At 48.9% G+C, this 26,568-nt stretch overlaps 1 protein-coding gene across 2 annotated transcripts; it reads left to right on the forward strand.

Moving 5' to 3' along the window:
• Positions 1-98: 98 nt before the first annotated feature.
• On the forward strand, positions 99-21,381 carry CRY2 (cryptochrome circadian regulator 2). Of its 2 annotated transcripts, none has more exons than XM_035539391.2 (12): positions 99-321; positions 2,965-3,073; positions 6,555-6,697; positions 12,820-13,004; positions 14,337-14,425; positions 15,154-15,294; positions 15,791-16,102; positions 17,164-17,315; positions 17,461-17,663; positions 18,124-18,213; positions 18,707-18,845; positions 19,333-21,381. In XM_035539391.2, exons 1-11 carry the CDS (start codon positions 146-148, stop codon positions 18,841-18,843), a joined length of 1,737 nt encoding a protein of 578 aa, XP_035395284.1. In that variant the 5' UTR covers positions 99-145; the 3' UTR covers positions 18,844-18,845; positions 19,333-21,381. The 2 variants fall into 2 exon arrangements, with proteins under 2 accessions (XP_035395284.1, XP_035395285.1); XM_035539392.2 differs by having other exon boundaries at positions 18,710-18,845.
• The last annotated feature ends 5,187 nt before the right edge of the window (positions 21,382-26,568 follow it).

A 26,568-nucleotide genomic window follows, 5' to 3' on the forward strand; every position in this document is an offset into this window, starting at 1 on the left:
GGGCGGGGGGCTCCCTCTATGGCCGCTGGGGGGAGCAGGAGGCCGGGGCTTCCGCGCCTCGCCCGCCTCCGGGACCGCCCCGCCGCGGGGCCGCGGCGGGGCGGTACCGGGGGCGGGCGAGGCGCGGAGGCTGCGGTCGCCCGTGATGGCGGCGGCGGCTGCGGCCCCGTCTCGCTCCGTGCACTGGTTCCGCCGCGGGCTGCGGCTCCACGACAACCCGGCGCTGCAGGCGGCGCTGCGGGGAGCCGCCTCCCTCCGCTGCATCTACATCCTCGACCCCTGGTTCGCCGCCTCCTCCGCCGTGGGCATCAACCGCTGGCGGTGAGTGCGGGGCGCGGGGGGATCCCCCCCCCCCCCCCCCCCCACGGGGCGAGGGGTTGGGGTTGCGAGGAGGAGGGCAGGGGTTTTTTGGAAGCCTGCCGCTTTCCTACGGGAGCAGGGGATGGTGGGGGTACGGTGGTGGTCCCCAGCATCTCCTTGGGAAGGGCTTTTTCCCCACTAATTTAGGGACAGGCAGAGCCTCCCGTGCTGCGTGATGCCTCCCCTCTGCCCTGCGGCTGCTGCTGGGTGTGGGAGTGCTGCCCCCCTCATCCCACCCCAGGGTCTGTTGCTGCAGCTGGAATGGAGCTGTCTGCCCCCCCAGATACAAGCAAACTTATGGGGTGAGTCATTTCTGCGCAGAAAGCCAGACCGTACGTACGGTGACATTATTACATAATGCCCTTGTGTCAGGTCTCGGATGCCCAAACGTCTGGAAACCCAATCCAGGTAGGGATTCACCTCCGCAAGACTCCCCCGCGCACCGGTGAAGCACATCACGCCGTCAGGGGTTGTGGACAGGGCAGCCACCTGGCCAGAAATCCTTCTAAGCGCGCTTTGCAGCATCACGTGGCGGCGCGTGTCCGCCCGGGGAAGCTGTGGGTGTCCCCGGTTCCTCTGCTGCCAACTTAGCTCCATCTGAGAGGAGCGGGGTGGCGCGGCTGCTTTCCAAGCATTTCTAGAACACGCCTCGGAGGGTGGCTAAAAAACCATAAATGTGCAGAAATCACCACAATGCAGGCGTTCGATTTGCAGGAATTCACGGGTTCTGTCACTGGTCAATAGCATAGCAGCCTGAATTGATCTGTCCACAGACCATGCTTGCAGCAGGCAGAAATGCCTTTCACGTGCTGCTGTTATTGCCAGCTGCCCTCGTTTGGGAGAACCAAAGCAGGGCCCCCAAAAGAGTAATTCCTGATCCATGTAATCTTTGTTTGTTTCCACCCACGTTATGGAGGGAGGGAAGCAGGCAGTGGTTTTATTTATGTCCTGGCCATAGAAATATATATGAGCATATGAATTTAAAATACAAAATCATGTTTTCTTGGAGGTGTGCACCTACTGCAAATGTCAGAAATTAGCACTGCTGGCAGCTAGGCAAAAATGTCTTAGCAAGCTCCACACATTCACTGGAGTTCTGTTGTTTCCCAAGGGGAACCCGGGATTTGTTTTGCTGTTTCTTCTTCATTTACTTGTGTTTTGCGGTCTGTGCTCTGCAAGCGTTTGTGTTTTACCTAGCCTCTAGACATTTATCAATCTGAAAATCCCTTACCATGTAATTGCACAGCATGTGGGAGCCATATAGGACTAGCATGTGTTTAATTTTCAGAACACCTTGGAAAGGTGATACTCCTATTTAACAGCCAGAAGGTGGGCTGGGGGCAGGGGAACAGTTTGTTCTGGTTACCCAGACCTGCTTCTTGGTCTTCTTTACTATTTGGCCCTCCTTGCCTTGAACCCTTAGGGCCTTTCTCGTTCTAGAAGTGCAGAGGGAGCTTGTTCTGTCTCAAAGCTTGCAATTCCTGTTACAGGCAATGCAGTTGTGTGGGAAGGAAGGACCCAGCTTGCAGGGCAGTTGTTGCTTTGCTTTCCTCTTAAGTATGTAGGGTCTTAAGTGAGCTGATGCAGACACTTGTGTCTTGCAGGTCACAGTGCAGAGCAGGCACGTAGCGGTGCAGGAGAGGCAGAGGTTGGCAGGCTCACTCATGGTTGTGAGTTTGCCAGCAGCACCACGTGCTGTCACAGAGATTAAAGTTTTAAAGCTGGTGTCTTTCACAGAGGTAGACAAAGGGAAGTTATGACGTATGGCTATGAAAGTAAAGGTGATACACTTGGAGAGGTTTCATAGCAAAATGGGGGACCAGTAAAATGCAACATTAAGAGCTTAAATGTGTAATGCAGAAAGCACTTAAATGCCTTTAATGGTTTGGGGATGGGTGGAAATAGTTGAATGCCTTAATATGCTCTCATCTTCAGGTCTTGGTGGTGGAAGATAAATTGCTGTTCTATTTGCAGCCATTCTAAGTATGGATAATTCTTGCCTTGGGAGGTCTTGGTGCTCAGTCTCTTGCTGTTGATGAGCTAGGAGTGTACATCTCCCTGCTGTGAGTGTACATTTCTCTGCCATGCCCTTCCCTACTCTGAGCCAGAACTGTAAAACTTGCACAGTTCTTGTGGTAGTTCATTGCTTTCCTCAAAATAGCGTATGGACATCTTTCTACTTCATGCAAAATCCCTTATGCCACAGAACCCATGAAAGAATGTGAATTGTATGGTTTATGCTCTTCTCCATGCAGGTGATGTAATGTGGAAGGAGCAGGTGTCAGGGGGTACTCACAGCTCTGAGAGAGAACATGGGAAGAGTAGGGGTTGCAAGAAGAAAAAAAAAAAGAAAAAACTGAGAGCTTTTGCATCTGGCCAAGCAGAACATGCATATGAATGGCCAAGAGTTGGCTGGTACGGCAATCTCATAACATTGGTAGGTAGACTGGGAATGAATAATAATTCTTGTTTTCTATTTCTCGTCCTAACTTTCAGTTTGATTGCTAATGCAGGTTTGCTGGAGTTCCTTGTAAATCCTCCTCATTTGTCTTTTAGCTGTAGCCAGTCTGACTGACAGTAACTGCTCTCGTTTCTTCTCTGCAGATTTCTGCTCCAGTCCCTGGAAGATCTGGACAACAGCTTAAGGAAACTCAATTCTCGCTTGTTTGTGGTGCGAGGACAGCCAACAGATGTCTTCCCAAGACTCTTTAAAGTAAGAGGATACACTAATTTTCTGAAGTGCAGTGAGGAAAAACTGATGTCCCACTGCTATCCTTGGTTTTGCTCACTATCTTCTCATTGTTGGCAATACCCTGGCTTCTCTTTAACTTCAGTACTGTCGACTGCGTAACCCACTACCAGGGTGCTTGAGCTTCTCTTTGCAGATAGTGGCTTTTGCCTTTGTTTCTGCAGCTCAGGCCTCACAAGGTTGTACTGTAATCCACCCACTCTTCTGGGTTGAGAGCCTCTTCCTTTCTGCACATTGTCTTCCTGCTGCTTTTACTCAGGAAGAGTGCCATATCCATACGCCTTTAGAGACAAATAGAAAATGATACTGATCTACAGGTGAAATGCAAATAAGGCTTTGTGTTATAATTTCAAAAACTCAGAAGCCTGTACATTAGCTGACCTTTTTTTTTTTCCTGTTTCTGTTCAAGGCTGCAGTTAGTCAGCTCAGCAGCAGTACACAGCTTGGGTCCGAGCTCCTTGTTGATGTACCATTTAGGACAGAGGAATATGCAGTGACCTCAGTGGTGGATGATGGATTGGTGGGATGTGTTTCTAAAGTGATATCTCAAAGCTGCAGATCATGAGACAGGCAGGGCTGGCAAGAGTATCTCCTTGAATGTAAGGGTTCTTCAAGCAATAAAAGTATGGGATTCATTATTCTCTGTCCTACCCTAAGGTTGTATTTATCATTGTCTTTGAAGCTTTCTGAGAGGATGACAAAGCTAAAGGAAAAAAGCTTGGTTTCCAATCATCCTATGAGTTGTATTTGTCATGTGGACTGTACCTTACTTATGGTTGAAGGAACCGGTGTCCCCAAAGCCTGCTGTAGCCCAGATGCTGAGAAAGAGAGGTAAACTTGAGTCAATACCCTCCTGCTGTACACGGTCCTGATGTGTATTTTTGGGAGGAGGGTGGTACTGGGGAGGAGAATCAGACTATGCAGGTCACAAAGTGCACTGATATTTATTTTGGCTTCTGCAGATTAACACATGACACAATTTACGCTCTGCTTTTAGCCTTTTCAGAATCTGAGTTATTTTTATCTTTTGATCTGCAAATAAGTTCTGGCTGTTAGTAGTCCATGCCCTCCTTATTTTAGTTCAAGGACTAGGTATTCACAGGATAATTGGAGCTGTGTGGGAGAAACGTAACCACTTTGATCAAAGAACAAAAAGTAGTTGGCAGAATCTGGGGTTAGGAGAGATGGTTGTGGAATCAGCCAGACCTTGGTTTCAGGACAGTCTTTTTTGACTGGGTAGGTGGGTTAATGAATATCTTACATGTGCTGTAAGAGAGATGAAAAGAATGTTGTTTTTTATGCTACTAAAGGGTAAATGTTTGGCTCTCATGCGAAGTCAGGTCTCTCCAGAGCTGCTGCACTGAACAGCAAAGGCTGGACAAGAGAACAGCAGCAGCTCATGCTTTGCTCTCAGCTGTTCTGGAGAGTTATCACATGTAGTAACGCAACACTTAGGTCCAATGTAATTTCTGCTCTTGGTGCCAGTAGCTGAAGTATGTTCAGCGGTAACAGTTGCTGCAAAGGCACTGTGTGCAGGGGTCCAGTGAGGCAGATGGATGAAGTGTACTCATTAGCTCTGCGTTAACCTTTGTAGTGTAGGTTTTTTGGTCTCCTGTCCTCTGAACAAACATCTGTAAACCTACCTCTTCTACGAAAGAAAAGCATGTAGTTTGTTCACTGAAGTTTGCTCACGATCCCTTTTGTGCATGTTTGTTTCCTACTTTGCTTCAGGTTTTACTTTGCTCTAGGCCAGATATTAAAAGAAGTCAGTCATGGCTTCTCTTTTGTGTTTTGTGTGTTGTTACGCAGCAATTTATTGCGATATAGTTTGCTGTTTCCTGGTTGTGCTCTGCTTCCTGTGTAGCACATACAATGCTGGGCTTCCCAAAACAGCAGAAAATACCTGAATTTGAAGTTTTATACTCTTACCTAAAATCTCTGTTAACTTTAACTGTATTTTTTTCATTCCTTTATTTCAAAGTAGTAATACATGTTTCTTAAAGACTAACACTATCTTTTCCAAGCCTTCTAGCTGATATGGCCTTTCCTATAAAAGAAAAGTTTGAAATGAAGCTGTTAAATCACGTTTCTATGTGGGGAGCATTGTAGGGCCTGGAACGTGTCTGTTTAACCCCTGCTCTGAGTAATGCATTCTGGCATGTTCGTGTTTAGAAAAAAGAATAGGGGACCTCTCTGAAATGTATATTGTGGTACATAACTGTTGTAGTTCTCTGTCCTTCCTAATATTAATTTTAGGATTCAGTCTGAAAGAGTTTAGAAAGGAAGGGGTGCTTGTCTAGTTGTTTTCTGTTTCTAGATTCCCATTCCTGTCTTTGGTATTTATTTTTCAATGGTCATCAGTGACCTAATAACATCTGTTTCTTGGCTTTGTGTTTCTGATGCCTCTGGTTCTGAGGCGGAAGAGCCTGTCATGTACATACGGCAGTGACTCACACTGTCTCACTTGGAGACTGGTTCATGTCTTAGTTGTGTGAGGGGTTTTTTAAGTGTCTCTGCAGATTTCTGGCTGTGTTTGACTGGAGTGTTTGCTAAACAAATCTGTGGGCTGCTGCTCTGTTTGATGGATGCCTCTGGAGGGTCGCTGTGGAAACCGCTAAACCTCTTCTCATAGGATTCCGTTTCTGAGGAAAACTAGGCCATAGTCTTTGAGAGCAAACTGTGTGCTGGAAAAGCCTGGAAGAGGCTGAATGCTATTTCATAAGGCCTATTCTGTGTAGTCTGTGAGGGATCTCTTACAGGTGTGAAGATACAGAATGGGTTCATGGCTCTGCTAGGATGAACTGAAGTCCTCCCTTTGGAGAGTTGATCATTTAAATCTGAATCATAGTATCATAGTCTACTGTTCTGAGCAGAAGGGTCTACTCAGTTGGCATCCTTTGTCCTGTGATTCCCTCTACCACATTTGTTGCTTTTGGCTAGGGCATCAGTCTTCTACTATGTGATGGCTGTAAAGAGATACTGGAAAAAAATCGTGTGTATTGTTATTAATTGTTCATAGTCTCCACATAAAAATATGATTTTTTGAGCGGAGATTGTATTAAAAGAGTTCTCTGAAATTCTTTGTCTGCAAATGCTGGAATGGGATGGCAGGGCTTCTTTCGGACAGCAAATGCAACTATACAAGGTGTTGTAACGCTGAGGAACCAAGATGTAACCTAAGAGTGTTAATGGAGAAGAACTGAAACCTCCTTGTGTGTTATAAATTTGGCTTTTAGGAATTTGCAAGTAGCAAGTGCAGTGCTTGCTAGAGCTGATAAAAATTACTGGTTCTTTAGTTATCCTGACTCCAGACTGTTGTTCTTCACAGGAACCCTCTCTAAGTTCCCAGGACTTGACAGTGGCAATTACAATTTCTACAATTTAGTAATTGTACTAGTTAGAAAAGTCTTCTGTTTGACACCTCTATGTATTGTGTTTCTTGCAGGAATGGGGAGTCACTTGTCTCACCTTTGAATACGACTCGGAGCCATTTGGTAAGGAGAGAGATGCAGCTATTGTCAAACTGGCCAAGGAGGCTGGCGTGGAGGTGGTGATCGAGAACTCCCACACACTGTATGACCTGGACAGGTACAGGCAGAGCAAGGGCAGAGGTACTGCTTGGGCTTGGATGGGATTGTCGTGTCCGGGATGACTTCAGTCTCCTCATTTACGTTGATCTCTATACGTTGATCGCTGTCATCCTGGGTGAGCCTAGAAGGTGTCAAAAGGATTACTCTGCACTCACACTTTTTATTAGAGTACATCAAAGTGCAGTGACGTGAATGCATGGAAAGGTGTTGCCTCAAGCTAACTAATCTCTGTACTTCACAGTCATTTAAGTTGCTCAGCTGCGTCCTTATTGATTGATTTCCTTGAGCATGTCCTCACTGCGTGGACTGTTGTTTTTGTTGCTTCACTGTAATAAAGGTGTCTGAGCTGTTGTCTCAAACAGGTTATGAAGGCAGGGCTTTTAACTGATGGATGTGCCAGGACAGCTGGAAGAAGTAGAACAAGGTAGATTGTGGCAAACTAACCTTATTCTAAAATCTGAATGCCTTGTCTTTATTGTGCATTTGCTATGGGGAAGACTTGCCTTTATGTTGAGGTTTATATATTTATTTATATGTATAGATGATCGTCTTAAACAGTGGAGACAGTCTCTCAGCAGAGACTCTAAGGTATGCTTGACTTCAATCATGTTTCAGTACCATTCGTATAGGTTGCTTTCTTTTTTTTTCCTTTGGATTCTTTTTCTTGTACCAGTAATGCTGAAGGTAGGTTTCTTCCTACAAATCTTTAGCATACATAATTTCCTGTGGGAAGGGGCATTGCAGTTTAGGACATATTGTGTGGAAATGTTTGCCTTTCGGGTGAGGGGAGTTTTTCACCTGTCTCATGAGCAGACAGACACTGCTGTCTACTTTTTGCATTAGAAGATACGTGGTGAATAGGAAAGTGTTTAGGTTGCCTTTCATTTTCAGCTGTCCCAGGTAACTTATTGCATCAGTAAACTTTGGCATCATGCTCTTTTTTTGTCCTTTCCCAGATAATTTATGAATAATGTTGAGCAGCAGAAGCCTTAGCTCAGCTCTGTGTAGGATTACTCCTTCTGTTGCAAAAAATGGATTCTTACTTTATCATGCATCTCAACAAGAATCTTCTGTCTGCAGGGACTTTGTCATGTATCTAAATTTATCCTTAGTTTCTTTAAAAAAAATGCAGTTAGGGATCTTGTCAGATGGCTTCTGAAAATTCACGTAGAATAAATCAACCAAATCTCCTTTGCCCCTGTGCTCAAATGTGGCTAATAGATTTTGAGGCACAACTTCCCATTACCAAAGCCAAATTAGCCCTCCAGTGTATTGCATATGCACATGCATTCACTGATTCTATTAGTATTTTCTACCACTTTGCCTAATACCCATATCAGATTTTCTATTCTGTAGTCCCTCTGATGCCCTGAAATGCTTTTTAAATCTGGAATCATGCTTGCCTTTTTTCTTCATAGTGTTTGGACAGTTTTAAGGCAAGTGGTACATGTAGCAGCTATTTCTCAATGTCCTTTAGAACTCTTTTGTGAGTGCTGGCTGGTCCTGGCAACTGTTGCTATTCAAGCATAAGCTTTGTTTTGTGCTATTTCCTGCTGACCTCTCAGCCTGTAACATCTCCTGATGCATTTCGTTAGAGAGAGAGTGTGGAAACCTCCCTGAATATCTCCATGCTGAATACATGTGCAAAAAATAAATGCAGTTTTTCTTTAATGCCTTGTTTGCTGCTTTGCCCTACAGATATCCTGGAGTGTCTGTAAAGGGATTTTTTTTTCTGTTTATGCTTTTCTTTTTAATTTTTCTCAAGATTTCTTTTGGGTCAGGAGCTGTACGGGGGACTGCTTTTGTGGCTTTTGTTTAACCTACTATTTTTTTCTAGTCTTCAGTTTCCCGAAGGATTTTGCCTTCTATTATCTTTGATGATGCTATTCTTTTATTATTTTGACTAGTGATCTTTCTGAAATCTTTTTTAATGGTTTATGTGCTTTTATTGATTTTTTTTCCCCTGACATGTCGTCTTCAGATAATCTCTGTGTTGTCTGTCAGCATTTTACCTCTCAGCTTCTTTTTGCTCAGCGTGCTTCCTATTTTTATTCTGTTCTCTTCTCAAAATAGAAGCCATTATTGTTTTGTTGATCCCGGAAGGATGCTAAATTGATGCATGCCAAAGTCATGGTTAGAGTAGACATGATAAATAACACTTTCAGCTATACCTTACCTGCTGCCCAAGACAAATCATGAATTGCCTTTCTGTCTTAAGAGTTCCTGATGAATCGTTCCATGGAGCAGTCATTTATGGCATTTATGTTCATACCAGGCCGTGGGTTGCGACAGCTACCCAGCCTGTGTGGAGGCAGTTGAAGTCTCCAGTTACTCTGACGTTTCCTGCTTCTTGGCATCTCTGGGATTTCTCAGCAGGTGGTAATGCAGCTCTAATATTATATTTCTCTGGAAGTCTCTCTCAGACAGAGGTTCTTGCCCTCCAGTCATCTTATCCAATCTTTTAACTCATGGTGTGAGTTGTCCCTTGCTCAGCTTACTCTTTTTTCCTGCATAATTCATAACCTGGGAGTGGTGTCCTACTTCTCATCTTTCTTTAATCAAGTTTCTTTACAAAATAGCCAGGCCTGTTTTTAAACAATATAGACTAGTCCTTCAATTCGACATAAATGATTCCAGCAGTCCTTCCCTTCTCCCCTGCAGTATCCTCTGGGTATCACCACCAGCAGCTCCTTTCTAACACCTACAATAAACCTGTTCTCCTAACTTGTGAATTTGACCAGTTTTACCTAGCAGGAAGGTTACAATGTCCTCGGCACTACCAGCATAGCTGTGTGATTATCAGGGCTTCTCTCCTCTCCTCTCCCCCAAAACAAGGAGAGGGCCATAGAAAATGAACACCGATACTGGAAAATAGTCCTAAAAAACCTGGGGATTCCCAGTCAAGATTAGCAACGTTCAGACTGTACAAGTCAGAAAAGATAATCTCTTAGGTATCAGCTTAGCCTGCTCGCAGCCTTTACTTGACAATTATTCTGTCTGACAACTTCCAGACGATGGGCTCTTTTGTCCCTTCGCTGGATCTGCCTGTTTTCTTCTCCTAAGGATCTAAATCCTCTGTAGCCTGCTTGCTGACGGTCAGCACTGCAGTGTCTGTAATCCCGAGCCAGCCGGGGTCACGCCGGGGAGAGCGGTTTATGCCAGAAAGGAGCATTGTGAGCGTGTTTGTTTGTTTGTAACACGCATCAGGAGCAGCTTCACCTCAGACACTCTTGTCAGGCTGAAACGGTAGTTAAATGCCTTTTAATAGGAGTGCTGACTAACTTAGAGGAACCAAGCACTGGGGAAACTTGCATACCTTGTTGGTTCTGCAAGGTATTTCTCTTTGAATCAGGAGAAATACTGCTCATTTCATCTATGCATTTATTACCCAGGCTCACTAGCACAAGGATTTAGACTGGAGCAATTGCATAAGCTGACGGGGCTCACTAAATAGCATATGTGAGTTGGTAGTGGGGTGCATCAGTGAGCAGCCTGCCTGCCGAGCGCTGGCAGCTGGCTCGCAGGTGGGAGCACGGTCAGTGCCTTGCCAGGATGGGGCCCTGCCATTGGCAAGCTGGCCAAGGAGTCAGGTTTTTGAGGAGAGCAGCTTTCCCTCGCCCAGCAGCCATCCCACTGGGGCACTGTCATGGAGATGTGAGTCAGACGCTGACACCTCTGGGGGTGTGCGTTGGAGGTCTGCAGGCACTGAGTTGTCACAGGTGGCTGACTGTAGGATCCCTTGTAACCCTAGCAGTGCCAGAACTGTGGTCAGGTTTTGGTTGCCTGAGCTCTTGGTATAATATATGACTGTGTGACAGTCAAAAACCCTCGTAACTGGCATCCAGGTACTGCTGTCGGATAGTGCTGGGCACCGTATTGCTTGTCTGGTAGCACAGCCATCTTTTTAAGTGCTCACAAACACCAGAAGGGTCAGGTTTTGTATGATGAATACAGCAATTCTGCTGGTTTGTGGTCTGCTCCAGGAGAACTAAAATGATGCAGTTTGTGCCACATGCAGTCTGAATTGGACTGGAGAAGAAGGATGACATGGGAGCATTAAATCCTGGGGACAGTCCTCTCTTTAATTTGTGGCCCAGTCTCACAGGGGAATGTTCTGCAAGATTGTACTGCCTCGGTTAGAAGGACACTAGGAGGAGGGAAAGGACTCCTGCTTATGGGGCTTCCTGTAAAAGCTTTGTGTAGCAGGTTGAACTGTGTTACAGTATTTGGTATGCGTTGTATAATACCCAATATTGTACAAAACCCAGTATCTGACATTTCTTTTCGTGGCAGTATTGTGCAAGATGCAAATTTTGTTGCATAATGGCAGCGTCAGGCGCTATAAAATGTGCAGGTTGTCCTAGTCCCATCTCTTAATGATCTGTGTCCCAGATCCAGCAGCTGGCTCCTTTGGAAGCTGTAGTAGGTAACTTCTGTCACATCCAGAGTCTTGAGGACGTCAGGCAGGGATAGAGGCATCCACCTGCAAGTCGCAGTGATGTGCTCCAAATAGCTGTCTGCTTGCAGAAGCCGTGGATCGCAGATGCAGCACGGCAGCGTGGGTCTCAGACGGAGCTGCAGCACTGGCAGGTCGGTGGAAGAAGACTGGAAAAAGAGGCAGTGCTAAAGCAGCAGCTTCCCTGCCCCCATCCCAGGCACCGCGGGGCACACGTTGTGCAGCTCTGTCACGTTTTCACTTCCAAATGCTGAACTCCTCGGCGAACAGAGTAAGCCTCTCTGGAGTGCTTGCAGTAACTGGAAGGGCCTTGTTTCTCTCCCAAGCAGCAGAGCTGCTTGTAAGGCTCCCCTCAGTACCTTTGCATGTCGGGGTGGCAGGGTGCTGTGCCACGCTGCTCATAGTGTTGCCCTACACCTTTACCGTGTTTTGCTCTCAGTGCACATCCCGATTGCCCTCCCTACCCTCTCCAGTTGGCCGATGTCTTTTTCTCCAAAGGTGTATAACCTACTACACATTAAAATGAGCAGAAACTGCAGGAGGCTATGAAATCTCCTCCATCTTTGGCACCTTGCTGCCTCTTTCCAGAGCTCCCTTCTGCCCTGAGCCGGAGCCCCGAGCCTCTGCTGGATGGAGGTGGCGGGGAGCGGACGCCAGCATCGTGGCGGTGCGGGGAAGCGGAGCACACGTGAGGACGGGCTCAGGGCCGGGAAAGGCCGGCGTGTCGCTCCTCCTCGCCACACGTGCTGCCGCCAGGAAGGGCAGGGAAGGCACATGGCGTCCGCTGAAGCTCCGGGCTCTAAGCCCAGCCCCTTGCATAAGCTGTTGACCGTGCTGGGTGGGGAAGGCAGCTCTGCTGCGGCTCTGTGTGAGCTGTGGGGCTGGCTGCCTCCGCTTTACGTAATGCTGGCTTTCCCCTGCCGCCTGCTTTGCTGTTAACTCCTTCCTCTCTCTTGCCCAGGCTCGCTCCCAAAGGCCTCCGTGCTCTCTGTCCCAAGAAAAATTGAGTCCACGCAGCCTTAGCAGGCCCTGGGTGCTTAAAGAAGTAGAGAAATGGGGAAACCGTGGCTGCCTTTTCCATAGTGTGGTCTGACACAGGAATAAATAGCATGAAACAGGTCTGCTCATGACCTTATGGCATGAGGGAGGATGGTGATTTCTGTAATCGCCAGGATCGAGAGGAATGACGCAAAATAGGATTTGTCTCGTCTGGGAGAGGTGGAGAAGGGTTCGCTGACAGTCTGGGACTTGTTGTGTTGGACAGGGGGGAAGTAAGGTCAGAATCAGGCTAGGAAATAGATGCAGATCTGGGATTTGTCAGCTTGGGGAGACAGTATTCAGACTGAGATTTCATACATGGGTTTAATGAAGAGCTCTGGGAGAAAGATGTGATGCTAACCCTGATTCAGCTGGAGCTGTTCTGTGTTTTATTCTTTTTTTCCCCATGGAGATGAATTTCTGTGTTGATTTTTTTTTTTGTGTGTTCTTGCTTTTAAATATCCCTTTGAGGCATGCACCAAGTGGAAGCTGGGTCTGTAAGGATTTCTGTGTCCAAACAGAAAGGCTATCCTGAGCAGAGATAACAGGATACAGTTTTGCTATCATTTCCTTGTCCCTTCTGTGGTAACGAGGCTGTCATGCCACCTTGCTTATTTTGTTTCCAGAATAATTGAGCTGAATGGCAACAAGCCACCTCTCACCTACAAGCGCTTCCAGGCCATCATTAGCCGTATGGAGCTCCCAAAGAAGCCAGTGAGCAGCGTAACAAGCCAGCAGATGGAGACGTGTAAAGTGGACATCCAGGAGAATCACGATGATGTGTATGGGGTCCCATCCCTGGAAGAGCTGGGTATGTGTTGAGAGTGAAGTCAAGGGTCAACTGCCACCCAAAATGGGCCTACTGAAACTGTTTCTGGTGGCTGTCACCTGCCCAGGACAGGTCCGGTGTTGTCTTTTGACCTGGGCTGCTTCTAGCCACAGAACCAAACTAATGTTTTCAGCCAGTGCTGGACCCTGTGAAAACAGACTGCTCCCTCTTGCACTGCCATTGATGCACAACATCCCTTTAGCATTGCTCTGAAACGTTCTGCATCTGTCCTTACATTCTCTGCTATTCTGGGCATATAACCACTGTATCAGTGTCTCGTGTCCTTGACAGCTGCTTTTTTCCTACTGCTGTCCTAGACAGGTTGTGTAACAGACCTGAAGAGGTAAACTGTATACCAGGCACACATCATGTCGTTCGCTTGTTGCCAAGCACCACCAACTTGAGAACTTAGCAAAACAAAAGATATTACCAAAACTTCTTTCGCTTATCCTGCTATGCTTTTTGGTCCTTGGAAACTTGGTGTGTGCCTCCTCTTTCTTACATACCCTTATTTTTCTTGGAGGAGGAGGATAAATAGAGAACTGAGACATGAGAAATGCGAGGCCTACGTCAAGGAAGTGAATTTAAATGCAAGGGAAGGAAAGGTTAATGCAGAAAACTGTCTGTGTATGTGTACTCCATGCTGGCTTCTTAAGAGTATCACCTTGTACCTTAAGAGTTACGGAAAAGGGGGACTTCTCAGACAAGACTATCTTAAGGGCTGCGGTCCTGGATAGATCTGCTTCCTTTGTTGTCTGGCCTAATGTGAGACCTTCTGTAACCTTACATTGGTCCGCTTGCTGCCAGGGGAAGCTCCTTTGTCAGCCTGGAGCACTGCGAGGAAACTGCATTATTGCTTCCACTTTTGTGCTGGTTCTTCAGCACTAAAGCACCAGCTTTCCACAGAGTCTTTCGAGGAGCAACAGGCTCTCTAGTGAGCAGCTGGTGGTCATGGCAAGGTATTTCATGAGGCAAACCTGTGAAGCATGCGTTCCTTTGCCAGCTGCTCTGGCCCAAGGAACAGAGAGCCCTGTGGGTAGTGCTAACACACGGGATAATTGGTATGTGGCCACTGGGGAAGGTCCCCAGAAAGCTGCCTGAAGCATTGCAGGGAGAGAACTTGATAGTCTCAGCGTCACGAACAGGTTTTCCTCATGTTCCAAATGACTGGCCTGCTGTAGAAGGACTAGAGCAGTATATAAGCCCCGTTAAGCAACTGCAGTATTTAACTTGTTTTGTCATTGCTTACATTTATTCACATCTGTATCGTTTGCATAGACTTGGCTTCAAATCTTACAAAGATCTTTCCTTCAGGCTTCCCCACAGATGGTCTTGCCCCTGCAGTTTGGCAAGGAGGGGAGACAGAAGCTTTGGCGCGGCTGGATAAACATTTGGAAAGAAAGGTAATGCCCGGCTATTTAAGTGGTCATTCCTGCAGGCTGTGGGTCCAAACAAAAAATGTTGAGCATTGGCCATTGCTCTCTTTTCTCTTTTAGCAATGGTCACTACATTGGCCTGTGGCAGGGACATTTGGTATTTTTGGAGTACTCCTGTCATCTTAGGTTGTTTGTGGAGCAGGGATTTCCAGGGCTTCTTCAGACCTGAAGAAGAGCTGTATATTAACTATACTGCTGTTAGAAGCACATAGGATTCTTTTCATTGTTTTTCCTCCTGCTGTTTCCTTTAGAGGAATGCAAACTTGGAAACTCTCCTGCAAGTTGCTCCATCTGTGCTGCACGCTATGCACCGTCTCCTTTTGTCGTTATCTGAGTTACTATTAGCAGCATGTGCTCATAAAAGAGTACCTTGCCCTTGTACATCAGTCTGTTTGTATTTTACTGAGATTTATTCTCTTACTGAGATTTATTCTATGGGGCTTGTGTTCTTCACTACAGTATACGAGGGAAACAATTTCAAAGTAATGAAAGTTGACCCAGCTGCAGAAACATGGGGTGTGGGGGCTGGAGTTGTCCACTTGAGATCTCTCCCAGTGGTGGCTGGAAATGAATAGAAGAAGTGGTGCTGCCACACCTGAGTGACCTTGCCACCTGCACAGAGGCCTGTCCTTAGCAGTGTTTGACAGTTTGGGATTTATTTTCTTTTGGGGCTAATTTCTCCTGAATATATTTAGGCATGGGTTGCAAATTACGAAAGACCAAGGATGAACGCCAATTCATTGCTGGCCAGCCCTACAGGACTCAGTCCCTACCTGCGTTTTGGCTGTTTGTCCTGCCGCTTATTTTACTATCGTCTCTGGGAGCTGTATAAGAAGGTAAGACAAAAGGTTCGCCTGGAGAGCAGGCTGGTTTTGAGCATAGCTTGATTCTGGTTCCAAGACAGTGTGCCGGAACAGCTGCAAAAATTGTTATTGCTTCACTTGTGTTCGACTGTTGGGTAAAGCTTTTGTTGCTGGTACAGAAGAGTCTCTTGGGTAAGGAAAAGTGATTTTCCTGTGTGTAGTTGAGCAGCCCTTATATCTGATGGTACCCTGTTCTTCAGCCTGGACTCCTGTCATGAGCCGTGTAGGGCTTTTTACTGTTAGTTATGGGTGGTTCGAGTCACTTGCCAGCGTGCTGAGTGGGCTAAAAGCATGCTCTGACTTCACCACCTGGAGTTTCTGATAAAGGATGATCTGGAATTGAGCTCCTTTATGGAAGTTGTCAGCAACAGACTTGGGAATTGTGTATAAATGCATGGGTGTCTTGCAGCTCAGCATAATGAAGCCAGTCCTCCCCTGCTTGTGAATACCTTTGTTCCCTCTTCTACAGGTGAAGCGAAACAGCACTCCTCCCCTCTCTCTGTATGGACAGCTTCTCTGGCGGGAATTTTTCTACACAGCAGCCACAAACAACCCAAAGTTTGATCGCATGGAGGGGAACCCCATCTGCATTCAAATCCCCTGGGACAAGAACCCTGAAGCCTTGGCAAAGTGGGCAGAGGGCAAGACAGGTTTCCCTTGGATCGATGCAATCATGACCCAGCTGAGACAGGAAGGGTGGATCCACCATTTGGCCAGGCACGCTGTGGCCTGCTTCCTGACGAGGGGCGACCTCTGGATCAGCTGGGAGTCAGGAGTCAGGGTGAGTCTGGCATTTCCAGAGGCTTACAGGAGGCCATAAGGAAAGCAAAGTCTCCCTGGCACTTGCTGCAAGGATTGGCACACAGGTATGGCTTTTGCTTGGCATGTAAAAGTTGTGTGGAAGACAGATTTGCTAGCAGGCTCCTGGCCTGCCAGCAGTCTGCCTTCTACCATGAGGGCTCAAACAGTATCAAGAGTCTCCAGTTACCACAACTAACTGTTAGTGGGACCCACTGGTAAATATGGACTGGGATTTGGGTTTGGGTTTGGGGGAGCTATTTTGGTAAAATGCTATCAGTCCATCTGTTTCCTTTGCAAGTTCAATGTATCTTTGTAACTGGACCTTTCTCCTCATTGTGTAATCCATCACCGTGCCAGTCAGGGAACGCTCCGTGACTGTGAAATCTGAGTCTAGATTCTCTCAAGAAAAGAGGTAAAAGACACTCTTTTTGGGACATCTGAAGGGACAAACAGCTTGAACTTATTGGTTGTACATATTGCCCTATGCAAAAAGTGGAGGCAGAAGCAGCGTCTTGTCAGAAGGCTGTCAAAGCAGAGCATAGCTGAAAGTGTGTCAGAGTCAGGTGCTAAAAACGCTGCATCTGTGCTTGGATGTGAGCGAGTTACTGCTGAAACCTGCCCGCCTCTTGGAGTGGCAGTGAGCTCTGGGACATTCAGAGGGGTTCTTTCTTCCTGCTTTGGTGCTTGCTCTTCTGTGCAGCGTCTGCCTGCTTCTCACAGTTGGTGCTTTGCACTTGTTACGCCTCCCCAGTTAGAATCAATACCCAAGGCTTGCTGTAACACTAGGTAGTGATTTAGTTTGTAGCTGCATGAGGGATTATCCAGCATTTTATCAGTGTGAGCTGCCTCCCTATGTGAAGGTGTCAGGAAGTGTGATATATTGACCAGTCACCTGGCTTGAGCCAGCAGACTGCCTCTTTGCTGCTGCTTTGGTTTCTGAGAGCTGTTCAGTGCTTGCCCTTCGAACTGGCATCTTGGTTTCTCCTGGCACGAAGTCCTAGCTGGGGAAGCTCTCACTGCATTTTCCTTCGATTGCTGCAGGTATTTGATGAACTGTTGCTGGATGCAGATTTCAGTGTAAATGCAGGCAGCTGGATGTGGCTTTCATGCAGCGCGTTCTTCCAGCAGTTCTTCCACTGTTACTGCCCCGTGGGCTTTGGACGTCGCACAGACCCCAGTGGTGACTATGTTAAGTAAGTAGAGTGTCTGGAACTTCTTTCTTGCTTGATCTGTCAGCCTAAGTCATTCAGTAGCTGATATGGTGGTACTTCCTGTGCACCTTGAATGCTATCTTGCTGCACTTTAAGTGGTTTGTGTGCATCTTTTAACTTGTTGCAGGAGATATTTGCCCAAACTAAAGGGCTTCCCCTCACGATACATCTACGAACCGTGGAATGCCCCAGAGTCTGTGCAGAAGGCAGCCAAGTGCATCATTGGGGTGGACTACCCCAAACCCATGGTGAACCATGCTGAGACCAGCCGGCTGAACATTGAGCGCATGAAGCAGATCTACCAGCAGCTATCACGCTACAGGGGGCTCTGTAAGTAACAAAAAAAAGCAAAAAAAAATTTGTCTTTAATATGACATAAAATGCTTGGAATTAGAGACATGATTTAAAATACATAGTAATTGTCTCTCTCACCACTCCTTGCAAGAAACACTTCCTGCCAAAACTGCTGTTTCCAGGGACAGCTAATTTTGCTCTTGGACAAATAAGAGTGGGGTTTAATTAGTTTGAGAGCTGGTGATGGCAGGGCACCATCCATGTGCTACCAGTAGTATCTTCTTCACCTTGGGGGACATAGTAGGCAGAGCATCCTAAATAAATACACTGCTAGATCAGTGTCTGTGGCCAGCCCTGGGTGAGCAGAGCTTGGAGTCCATCCTCAATTGGGAATTTAGTTGTGCTGGTTGGTGATCGCTAAGGTGTTTCCATGTGAAAGGCTAATCCCAGCCCAAATATTTCTTATTTATGTTATGATCTTCTTGTGTTTCTCTAGGCTTACTGGCATCAGTCCCTTCATGTGTGGAAGATCTCAGTGGCCCAGTTGCAGACTCAGCTTCAGGGCAGGGCAGCAGCACCAGTGCAGGTGAGTTGGAAGTTGGGTGCTTCAGATGTACCTTCATGGGCAGGAGAGAGAGATTCTTTTCTTAATAAAAGGAGGATGTAGCTAGGAAAACATAGATCATATTCTTGATTCATCTTCCTTCAGGCTTTCTTCAGAAGTCCCCAGTGAGCCTTCATGCCTAAAAGGGCTGAAGAATAGTGAATCTCTTATTGCTTGTATGGGATCATATGCAGCCATTTAAGGGAGGAGTGAAGATGACTGTAGGGCTAATCTGGTGTAATTAAGCTTTGCTCTATCAAAGGAGGACACTTTCTTGTTTGTTCTGGTGGACTTAATTATTCTGCTTTTAACAACGTATTTCAAAAACTTTTAAGGCGGCTGTGGCAACATCTTTCTGTGCTTGTACCTTGCATATTCTCCTTTCTCCCAGCTCTGTGGCACATTAGGCTAGGGTATATGAGTGAGGAGATCTAAAGCCAGAGGAAATGTTGCAGTAACTCTTCTTCCTCTCCAGCAGTGAGACTGCCGCAATCTGACCAGGCTTCGCCAAAGCGCAAACACGAGGGAGAAGAGCTGTGCACTGAAGAACTGTACAAACGAGCCAAAGTGACAGGCCTCCCTGCTTCAGAGATCCCTGGCAAGAGTTTATGATTGTAAGTAGTCCCTGGCATGATCTGGCCTAAACTGTGTTGTTCTGACAGCAAGCAAGGCTCAATTTTATTTGTTCCCTACAGTTTAATGAACAAAATGAACTTGCCTGGGGAGAAAGGTGGCTCCTGACTCTTAATTGCCTAGCCCTGTAATTTGGCAGTGGCCTGCCTTCTAGTTGTTTTTGCTTTTGCTTGACAAGCTGTTAACTCGGTAGTCCAGCAGAGAGCAGTACCCTATGACTAGAACAAGCACAGACCACAGTTATGTTTGGGTTTGCTCTAGTGAGGTTTCTTCCCCTTCCAGGGTGAGTTTGCAGCCAGGTTTGCCCATGTGGTGAGGGCACAGGCTGGAGGAGGGGAGCAAGCAGGCCCAATGTTCTGCCTGAGATGTCCCGTATCCCAGGGGGGAAGGAGCTGATCGCATGTTTTGCCAACTTTTCAGTATGTGGGGGAGCTCGAGGCAAACTTTCTCTTCTGCTTTCTCCTGCAGCCAGCAATATGCAGCTTGTAAGTGAAGAGTAAGAGTGTTGGAGGTGACCCGAAGAGTACAGGCTGCTGCAACCACAGAAGAACTGCAACTTGTGATCTGCAACAGAAAATCTGGGGCGTCTCATAAAACTGTGTAATTCCAATAGCTGCCACAGAAGGGCACTGTGTTACTTGTACTTGGGAATATTTGGCTTTCTGCTCTCCAAAGAGCTAAATATGTCTCTTCTCAGCCATGCCCAAAATCTCCCCTCATTGAAGAGGGCAAAAGCTTTCTTTCAGCTTGTTCACTCCCAAGTGTATCTGTCGTTTCTGACAATGGATCAGCACATGTGACTTGCTGCATTGATAGAGGGAGCAGCACATCTCAAAAATAGTGAATGTCCTTTCTCATTGCTAGTACTAGGCAGCAGGGCATGCTAAGATAAATTCAGTAGTTGTGAAGGAGAAGAAAGCTGCTGGAATATCAAAGGTTGAGTACCCATCCTAAAAGAAAACAGGAAAATCTCTGTTTCTCTAGGTTAGACTGGTGGGGATGTAAACACTTTCCAAGTAAATCAAGGTGGTACATGTGTGGGGATGAAAATGAAAGGAAGGATAACTGTAGTAGCAGAACAAAGAGATACAAACTGTCTGTGCTTTTAAAAGGCACTTAGAACTTTCCCTGAAGAGGAATCTTACTAGTGCAAGGTGAGCCATAGTGCTGTTGCCTGCAACTGGCAGCTTCAGAGCAGCTTGCCATTTCAGGGAGATGACTCTGAGAGAAGTAGGAATTCTTTGGAGAATAAGGGTCTACTTTGATATGATTAAAGCAGTCTCCCAAAAGCTTGCTGATCCACATAATGAGTGAGCTGTACCCTGTAGGGGAACAGTCCTGGGCTCAGGGCTTTACAGCATGTCCTTCCCTGAGTGAGAGTACTCTCAAATGGAGTGACCAGTGTCTAGTGCGTAGCCTGTGGAGTGCATCATACTGATAGAGGATGTATCACACATCAGCTCCTTGAAACGAGTCTTCCTTGGGCTCAGTTCATTGTCCGTTCTGTGTGGATGTTTGCTCTTTCCTGTATTGACATCTGTGGTTTTGAGTTTCTGCGCAGTGTAGTCCCTGTATCTCATACCCTGCACGCTGCTCGTAGTTCCCATTCACGTTCAGGCTGGTGCATTGTAGTCTAGCAGGACAAACACGTATCTTTTCTGCCTCTTAACCATACGCTTCTTGGCCTGGTCCTGCTACAGGATGTCATTTCAGCACAGTACTGGCAGAGCGCCTCTGTTTGCCTTTACACCTACGAGGGCAATGGATGGCAGTACTGCAGAAGAGCCTCTGTTTCGGCAGTTTCCAAGAGGGTTTTTATCAAGTAGCTAATCCTGTGCAATGGTCTGCTGTCGGCACTGTTCTCATTTGCTGTCCAAAACCTTTCATCCCCACCCTGGCACCGACAGTGTGGGGCTAGATGTGAGCTTATCGAACTAGCAGCTTGGGGAGCATGGTCATCGTGTCCCTCTCTGACGGGGATAAAAAGATTCACTTTTGGAGCCCATGTTTGAACCCTGAGCAACGGGGCTGCAAGTAGAAACTGACTCAACTGTATCTGGGAAACCTGGAGTGGCGGGAGAAGTGGAATTGTGTCCAAAATTTAGTTAATAGAATAGCTGAATAACTTTTCCTTCCAACTAACCTCCCAGAGGCATTGATCCTAGATTTCCTTTCCCAGGGGAATCCTTTGGGCAGACTGTCCAAGTAAATGAGTCACTTTTCCAGGCCTTCCTTTCTTCTAAGCTACTGTCCACCAGGGTCTCCCTGGGATAACCCAGTAATCAGCAGGTTTTGTCTCCAGTCTGACCCAGATCTTATTCCCGCTGAGGGCAGTAAGGTATGAGGGAAAGGAGACCTTCCCACCATCTTCTGCTGCAGATAGAAGAAGGGGGAAAGACATGCACTTTGTACATTTCAACTACAGAAATTGTGACTTCTGTCTTTTGGAGAGTCTCTTGCTTAGGCGATGGTCTGTAAATATTACTCTTTTTGTTTTTATAAATGTCATTAACCCTCTCTATGCTGTCATTCCAATTATTTAATTTGGTAAGTAGCATTTTGGGGCTGGATCCATGGGGGTAAATAATCAAAGGGAGTGCGTGCAAAATCTCCCAAGCGATTTTTTGGAAGGCTTTTGGGTGAGGGGGAAATCACATTTGCAAGGTTTTTGACATCATCTGTGGTGAGGATGGTGGCAGCTGGAAGAGCTGCTGTCCTAGGAGCAGAAAAGGTAAGGGCAGTGAGAAGCACAAAGGTAAAGAAAAAACTCCTACAAGAAACATGTTAAGTAGGCTGGGATTCATCCACTCTGTTATCTTTTTACAGTTGAAATGATAAAGGTGTGTGAAACTGCATGCCAAAGAAGTGGAATAGGGGATGATTGTACACTGTTTCCTGTAGTGTTTAGGACTGGGCATGTTCAATTGAACTACCAAATGGCAGATTCAGTGCATCTGCAGCTTCCTTACACAGATGTTTTCATGTCAAGCTCTTTGTCAGTTGTGGGTGCTAGGATTGACCGAGTTCAAAAAGGCCTGACCAGTTCATGGAGAAAGGAAAAACCATCAATAACTATTAGTGAAGATACCATCTTTATTTCAGGAGGGAGCAGAGAACTGCTGGAAGCAGATAACAAAGGAAGCATCATGAAATGTGTGTCAGGGGATTTCCATTTCCTGGGATAACGACTGCTTTCTGTGTCTCAGGGCTAGGTGGCTGTATTGACTGACCTGGCACAAGCATCCCCAAATAGAGCATAGGGTGAGCCCTCTGCACGGGGACAGAGCAGCTGGTTTTGGTGCTGTCAGAGGAGTGGCTTTTAGGATGTTCCACGGGGCGATGTGGAGGCTCCTTGTCACAGAGGGTGGGCACTGAGGCAGAGAAGTGCTACAGAGCTATAAACAATGTGAACATTGTTCAGACCGGGCCTTCTGTCAGTGACTGAGCCTTTTCTCTTGCAATTAGCAAAGTCATGAATGGGCACCAAATGCACCATGACTTTGCAGTCTAGTTGCTGGCTAAGATGAGGTTGGAGTAAAGTTCTGCTTGTGTGTGACACCATCATCCCCAGTAACTCCAGACCCAGTTACTGGAACCGGAGGTGCCAGAAATAAAAAGGCCATGTGTGACCTACCAGAAGGGCAATGTGTACAATGCATTGGTTACCTGATTGCAGGTGTGGTCGAGGTGCTTGGTGTTGCTGTCGTGTTCTCTGTCTCTAGCGAGGACCTAGTGGGCTTGGGGGAGTAACACTTCAATGCTTAAAGTGGCTTATGGACACAAACCCTCTGAAGTTGCAGCTTGTGCCTTAGAAGAGCCAGGCTGACAGCAAACTGTCCAACTTTCCCTGCTTAGAGTGTGATAATGTAAATTAAACTTGGAGAGGCCAGTTCGGAGGCTCCTCCACGCTGGCCACAGTATCTGTTCTCTCTGTTGAAGGAATCGCAGTGATGTGGCAGGAGGTGTAAAGTGGCTAACCATGGATTTCTAGCAGAGTAAGTGATTGCCTGCTCCCTGTGCTGGTGGTTGGGGAAATTCTCCAGTCTCTTCTGTCTTCACAAAAAAAAGGAGCTGGAGTGGCTTCAGGAGGGGCTGGCTGAAAGGTTTGAGCGTAGAAATTGTGCCTGGGTATGAAGGAATGGGAGCCAGGGGCAGAGAATTGGGACAGAGTGGAAATGAGCACAACCAAAGCTGGGGGGGAGAGGGAATAGCTTGGGTTAGACCAGCTGGTTCAGCTGGGAAGAGGAGCAGGCAGACCTCTCAGCACATAACCATTCCTCAGGCTTAATTTAGGGCTGAATTGCTCTGAAGTGAACCCGATGTTCAGTCAGACAATTTGAAAGCATAAGACAATAGATGCCTTGTGAGCAGAGACACTGGCTGTGGCAGAAGTGTGGTCTCTATTTTGCAGGGCATGTACATGCATATATGTTGCTGAGGATGATGGGGGGTTTTATGCAAGGTCTAGGGAGAGTCAGGATGTAACTAAATTGACTGTTTCTACCAAGCCCCTTATTTATGGCAGTCAGACACTGCAGTGATGAGCAGTGACCAGCCGGCACCCTTCCGCTGCAGGCAGGGCAGCCTGCAGCCCCTTGAGGTGTCCATCCTGTGGATGGTGGCTGCAGCGAGGGGACTTGGCTGAAGCCATGGAGTAGTCCTGGGCATCATCCTCTTGCACCCGGGAGCCAATGCTCTGTGAGCCTTTGTGGCAGCAGCAATGCCTGCCAGGGCTGGTGGCTGCATCCCACCAGCTGCAGAGGGGCTTCCAGAGGTCCTACTCCACGGCCCTGAGCTCTGAGATGCACGTGAGCAGATGGGTGTGAAGGGCAGTAGTGTGGGCAGAAAGGCCAGAGCAGAGCTATGCAGGGCCAATCTGCCCCTTGGGAGGCTGCCCTGGGGGTACCACAGTCACCTGGTGGCTGTGTGCCTGTGTCCACGCTGGCCCAGGAGTGACATCTCTTTTGAGTTGGGCTGGAAGGAGCCCAAGGCTCCCAGCTGAGAGCAGGGCTGTGTGCCTCGGAGGGCTCTGCTCGCTCTTCTCTGGAGGAGCAGCTGACGGCCTGGGCCTTGGCCAAGATGCAATACCGTTGCCTTGAAGGCAGCCAGCCCCGTGGCTTGAGATGCTGATGGCACCTGCTCTGTCTTTAAGGTTTGACCTGCTGAGGCAGTGCCACGCATCCACACGGGCCTGTCACAGACATGAGTGATAACTGGGAGCACAGCAGGCGTGCAGGGAATAGGGGAAGTTCTCTTGATCATTTACAGTAGTAGCCTCAGGACCTAAAAATACTGGTGTTGTCCACTTCTGTGTACACCACAACCCGCGTGGTTTTTAAAGCAGCCTGCAATGCATGGGGAGGCCAGGCACAGAAACCTGCTGCTGGGGAAAGGGGGCAGAGGATAATGCTCACCCAACAGGGTCCCTGGGCCACAACTGGGTGCAAGAGTGGGTCTGCCTGTTCTGGGGAGTGACCTGCAGCCTTGGGACTTCCTTTTTCCACCTGTGCCAGTGGAACCTGTGTATAATCTGTTTATTTCCCTGCTTAAATTACCTTCGCCACACATGCAGCCCTGGTGGGCACGGGCTTTGCTCTGGGGCTGCCAGCGCTGGTGCCAGACCCCCGAGGGGCGCAGAACCACAGCGGGACTTAGCTGCGGGCTCCAGGCACACCTGGCTGCCGAGGCTGAGGATGGGGGAGGCTGGTGGCAGAGGAAAGGCCCTGGGTGGTGCTGCCTCCCCGGGCAGACCCTGGGGGAGGTGGCGGTGACAGGGGTGCCCTGTCACTTGTTGTAGGGGACCCTGTGTGCCCCTTGCCTTGGGCAGGAGCCCCATAGCATTACCTACACTGGGGGCTCTGCCTGCGGCTGCGGGCACAGCTGGCTGTGTGTGCGGGGGGGTCCAGCAGCGGCACATCTGTCCTGCAGCTCGGGGGGGGGGCACAGGAGGAGCCCCCCACCCGCCCCCCTGGCAGCAGGTACGTCCCTCCCCGGCGGCCCCGCCGGCATCCCCTCCCTCCAGCCTCCTTCCTCCCTCCAGCCTCCTTCCTCCCTCCCTGCCTCCTTCCCCGCCGCCCGCCCTCCCTCCCTCCGCCTGCATGGGGAGAGCCGCGGAATGGCGGAGCGAGAGAAAGGAGCCGCATCCCCGCCCGCCTCCTCCCCGTTCCTGGGGCTGCACCTCGCCTCGCCCCCCAATTTCAGGTACCGGCCGCCTCCCCCGGGACCCCCGCGGGGCTGCCCGGGCCGCAGCTCCCCCCGTTCCCCCCCCCCGGCCCCGGGCACCGCTCCCCATCCGCCGCAGCCCCCCCACCCCAGCCCCGCACTGCCACTGCGGCCCCCTCCTCATCCAGCCCTTCTGCATCCTCCCCGCGCATCCTTCAGCCCCCCCAGCTCGCCCCATGCATCCCTTCAGCCCCCCCCACCCCATACATCGCTGAACCCCCACCTCACCCCCCCAGCACCGCTCCAGCCCCCCCCAACCTGTGCTGGCCCTGTATACCTCTCCCATTTGCCATTTCAGCCCCTTCCAGCCTCCAGCTTTTGGCCCCTTTTTGGCCCCTCTGTCCCCACCCCAGCCTCCTCACCTGTCTTGCCTCCTCTTCAGACACCTCTTCCCGATAGCAATGCTTCACCTCCCTCTCCACCCCCAGGAGAGCCTTTTTCTAGCCCTTTCCTAGAAATCCCAGGCGCTGCCTTTCCCTCCCCACCCCCGTGAAGCAGGAGCCCCAGGCACGCAGGTGGGAACGTGCCAGGATTGATCCTCGCAGCTACACCAAGCGCTCCCATCCATTTAGGATGGGGAGGGGGGACGCGACACCTCTCCTCCGGTGCCCAGCGAGGCCGCTGGTGGGGACGTGCGATGGCGAGGGCCAGGCCAGGGAAGGCCGCAGGTGCCAGCCTGCAGGGACCGGGGGATTTGGACCCGCCGGTGCCTCCCGCGAGCAGCTCTGGGACGGGATGCGCTCGGCGGGTAAGGGGGCTTGGTGGGTAAGGGAGCGTCGTCCGCTCGCCATGCGGGGCAGGCTGGGTGCCTCTGGCGGCTGTGACATCTTTACAGCCATCGATTTATGCTCGGGGGTGCTGCGGTGGCGTTGTGTGGGAGCTGGGTGAGGGGGGATCAGTACCAGGTGGTTACGTGGTGAGATTTTGGAGGTGGGGAGGAGCAGTGGAGCCGTGGCCGAGTGGTTATCATCCCCTGAGCCCTGGAACCAGCAGAGCCCTGTGAGGAAGCATCCAGCTGTGTCTAGCTGTTTTTTTTTTTTTTCCATTTACCTCCGAAGGGCCCAGCAGACCTTTGCCACCGGAGCCCCTCTGCCGGGCGGCTCCTGCAGCCGCCTGCTATTGCAGCGCTGCCTGCCAGAGCCGCTGGGCGCTGCTGCAACATGGCTGGGGAAAGCCTGCACACCCAGCCCTCACGCTGCCTCTTGGAAACGGCCGCCACGGAGCCGGGGCTCGGGTGCTGAGAAGGGGATGGGAGCCGAGAGCGCCGGGCTCGTCGGCAGCGCGATCCTGTGTGTGTGCTGTGTGTGTGGGGGGGCTCCTGCCCTTCCAGCCGCCACCCCCCACAAGATGCTGCACGGCCTAAGCAGGGGTGAGCTGGTGGCTCGGGTCCTGAGGGACTTGGGCAGCAGGTGACATGACAGGCTGGCCCTGAAGCCCTGAGGAGGCCGGGAGTGGAGGCCTGGCAGGTCCCCATGGCTGCTG

Source organism: Cygnus atratus, chromosome 5 (assembly GCF_013377495.2).
Source record: "Cygnus atratus isolate AKBS03 ecotype Queensland, Australia chromosome 5, CAtr_DNAZoo_HiC_assembly, whole genome shotgun sequence".
Classification (NCBI taxonomy): Eukaryota; Metazoa; Chordata; class Aves; order Anseriformes; family Anatidae; genus Cygnus; species Cygnus atratus.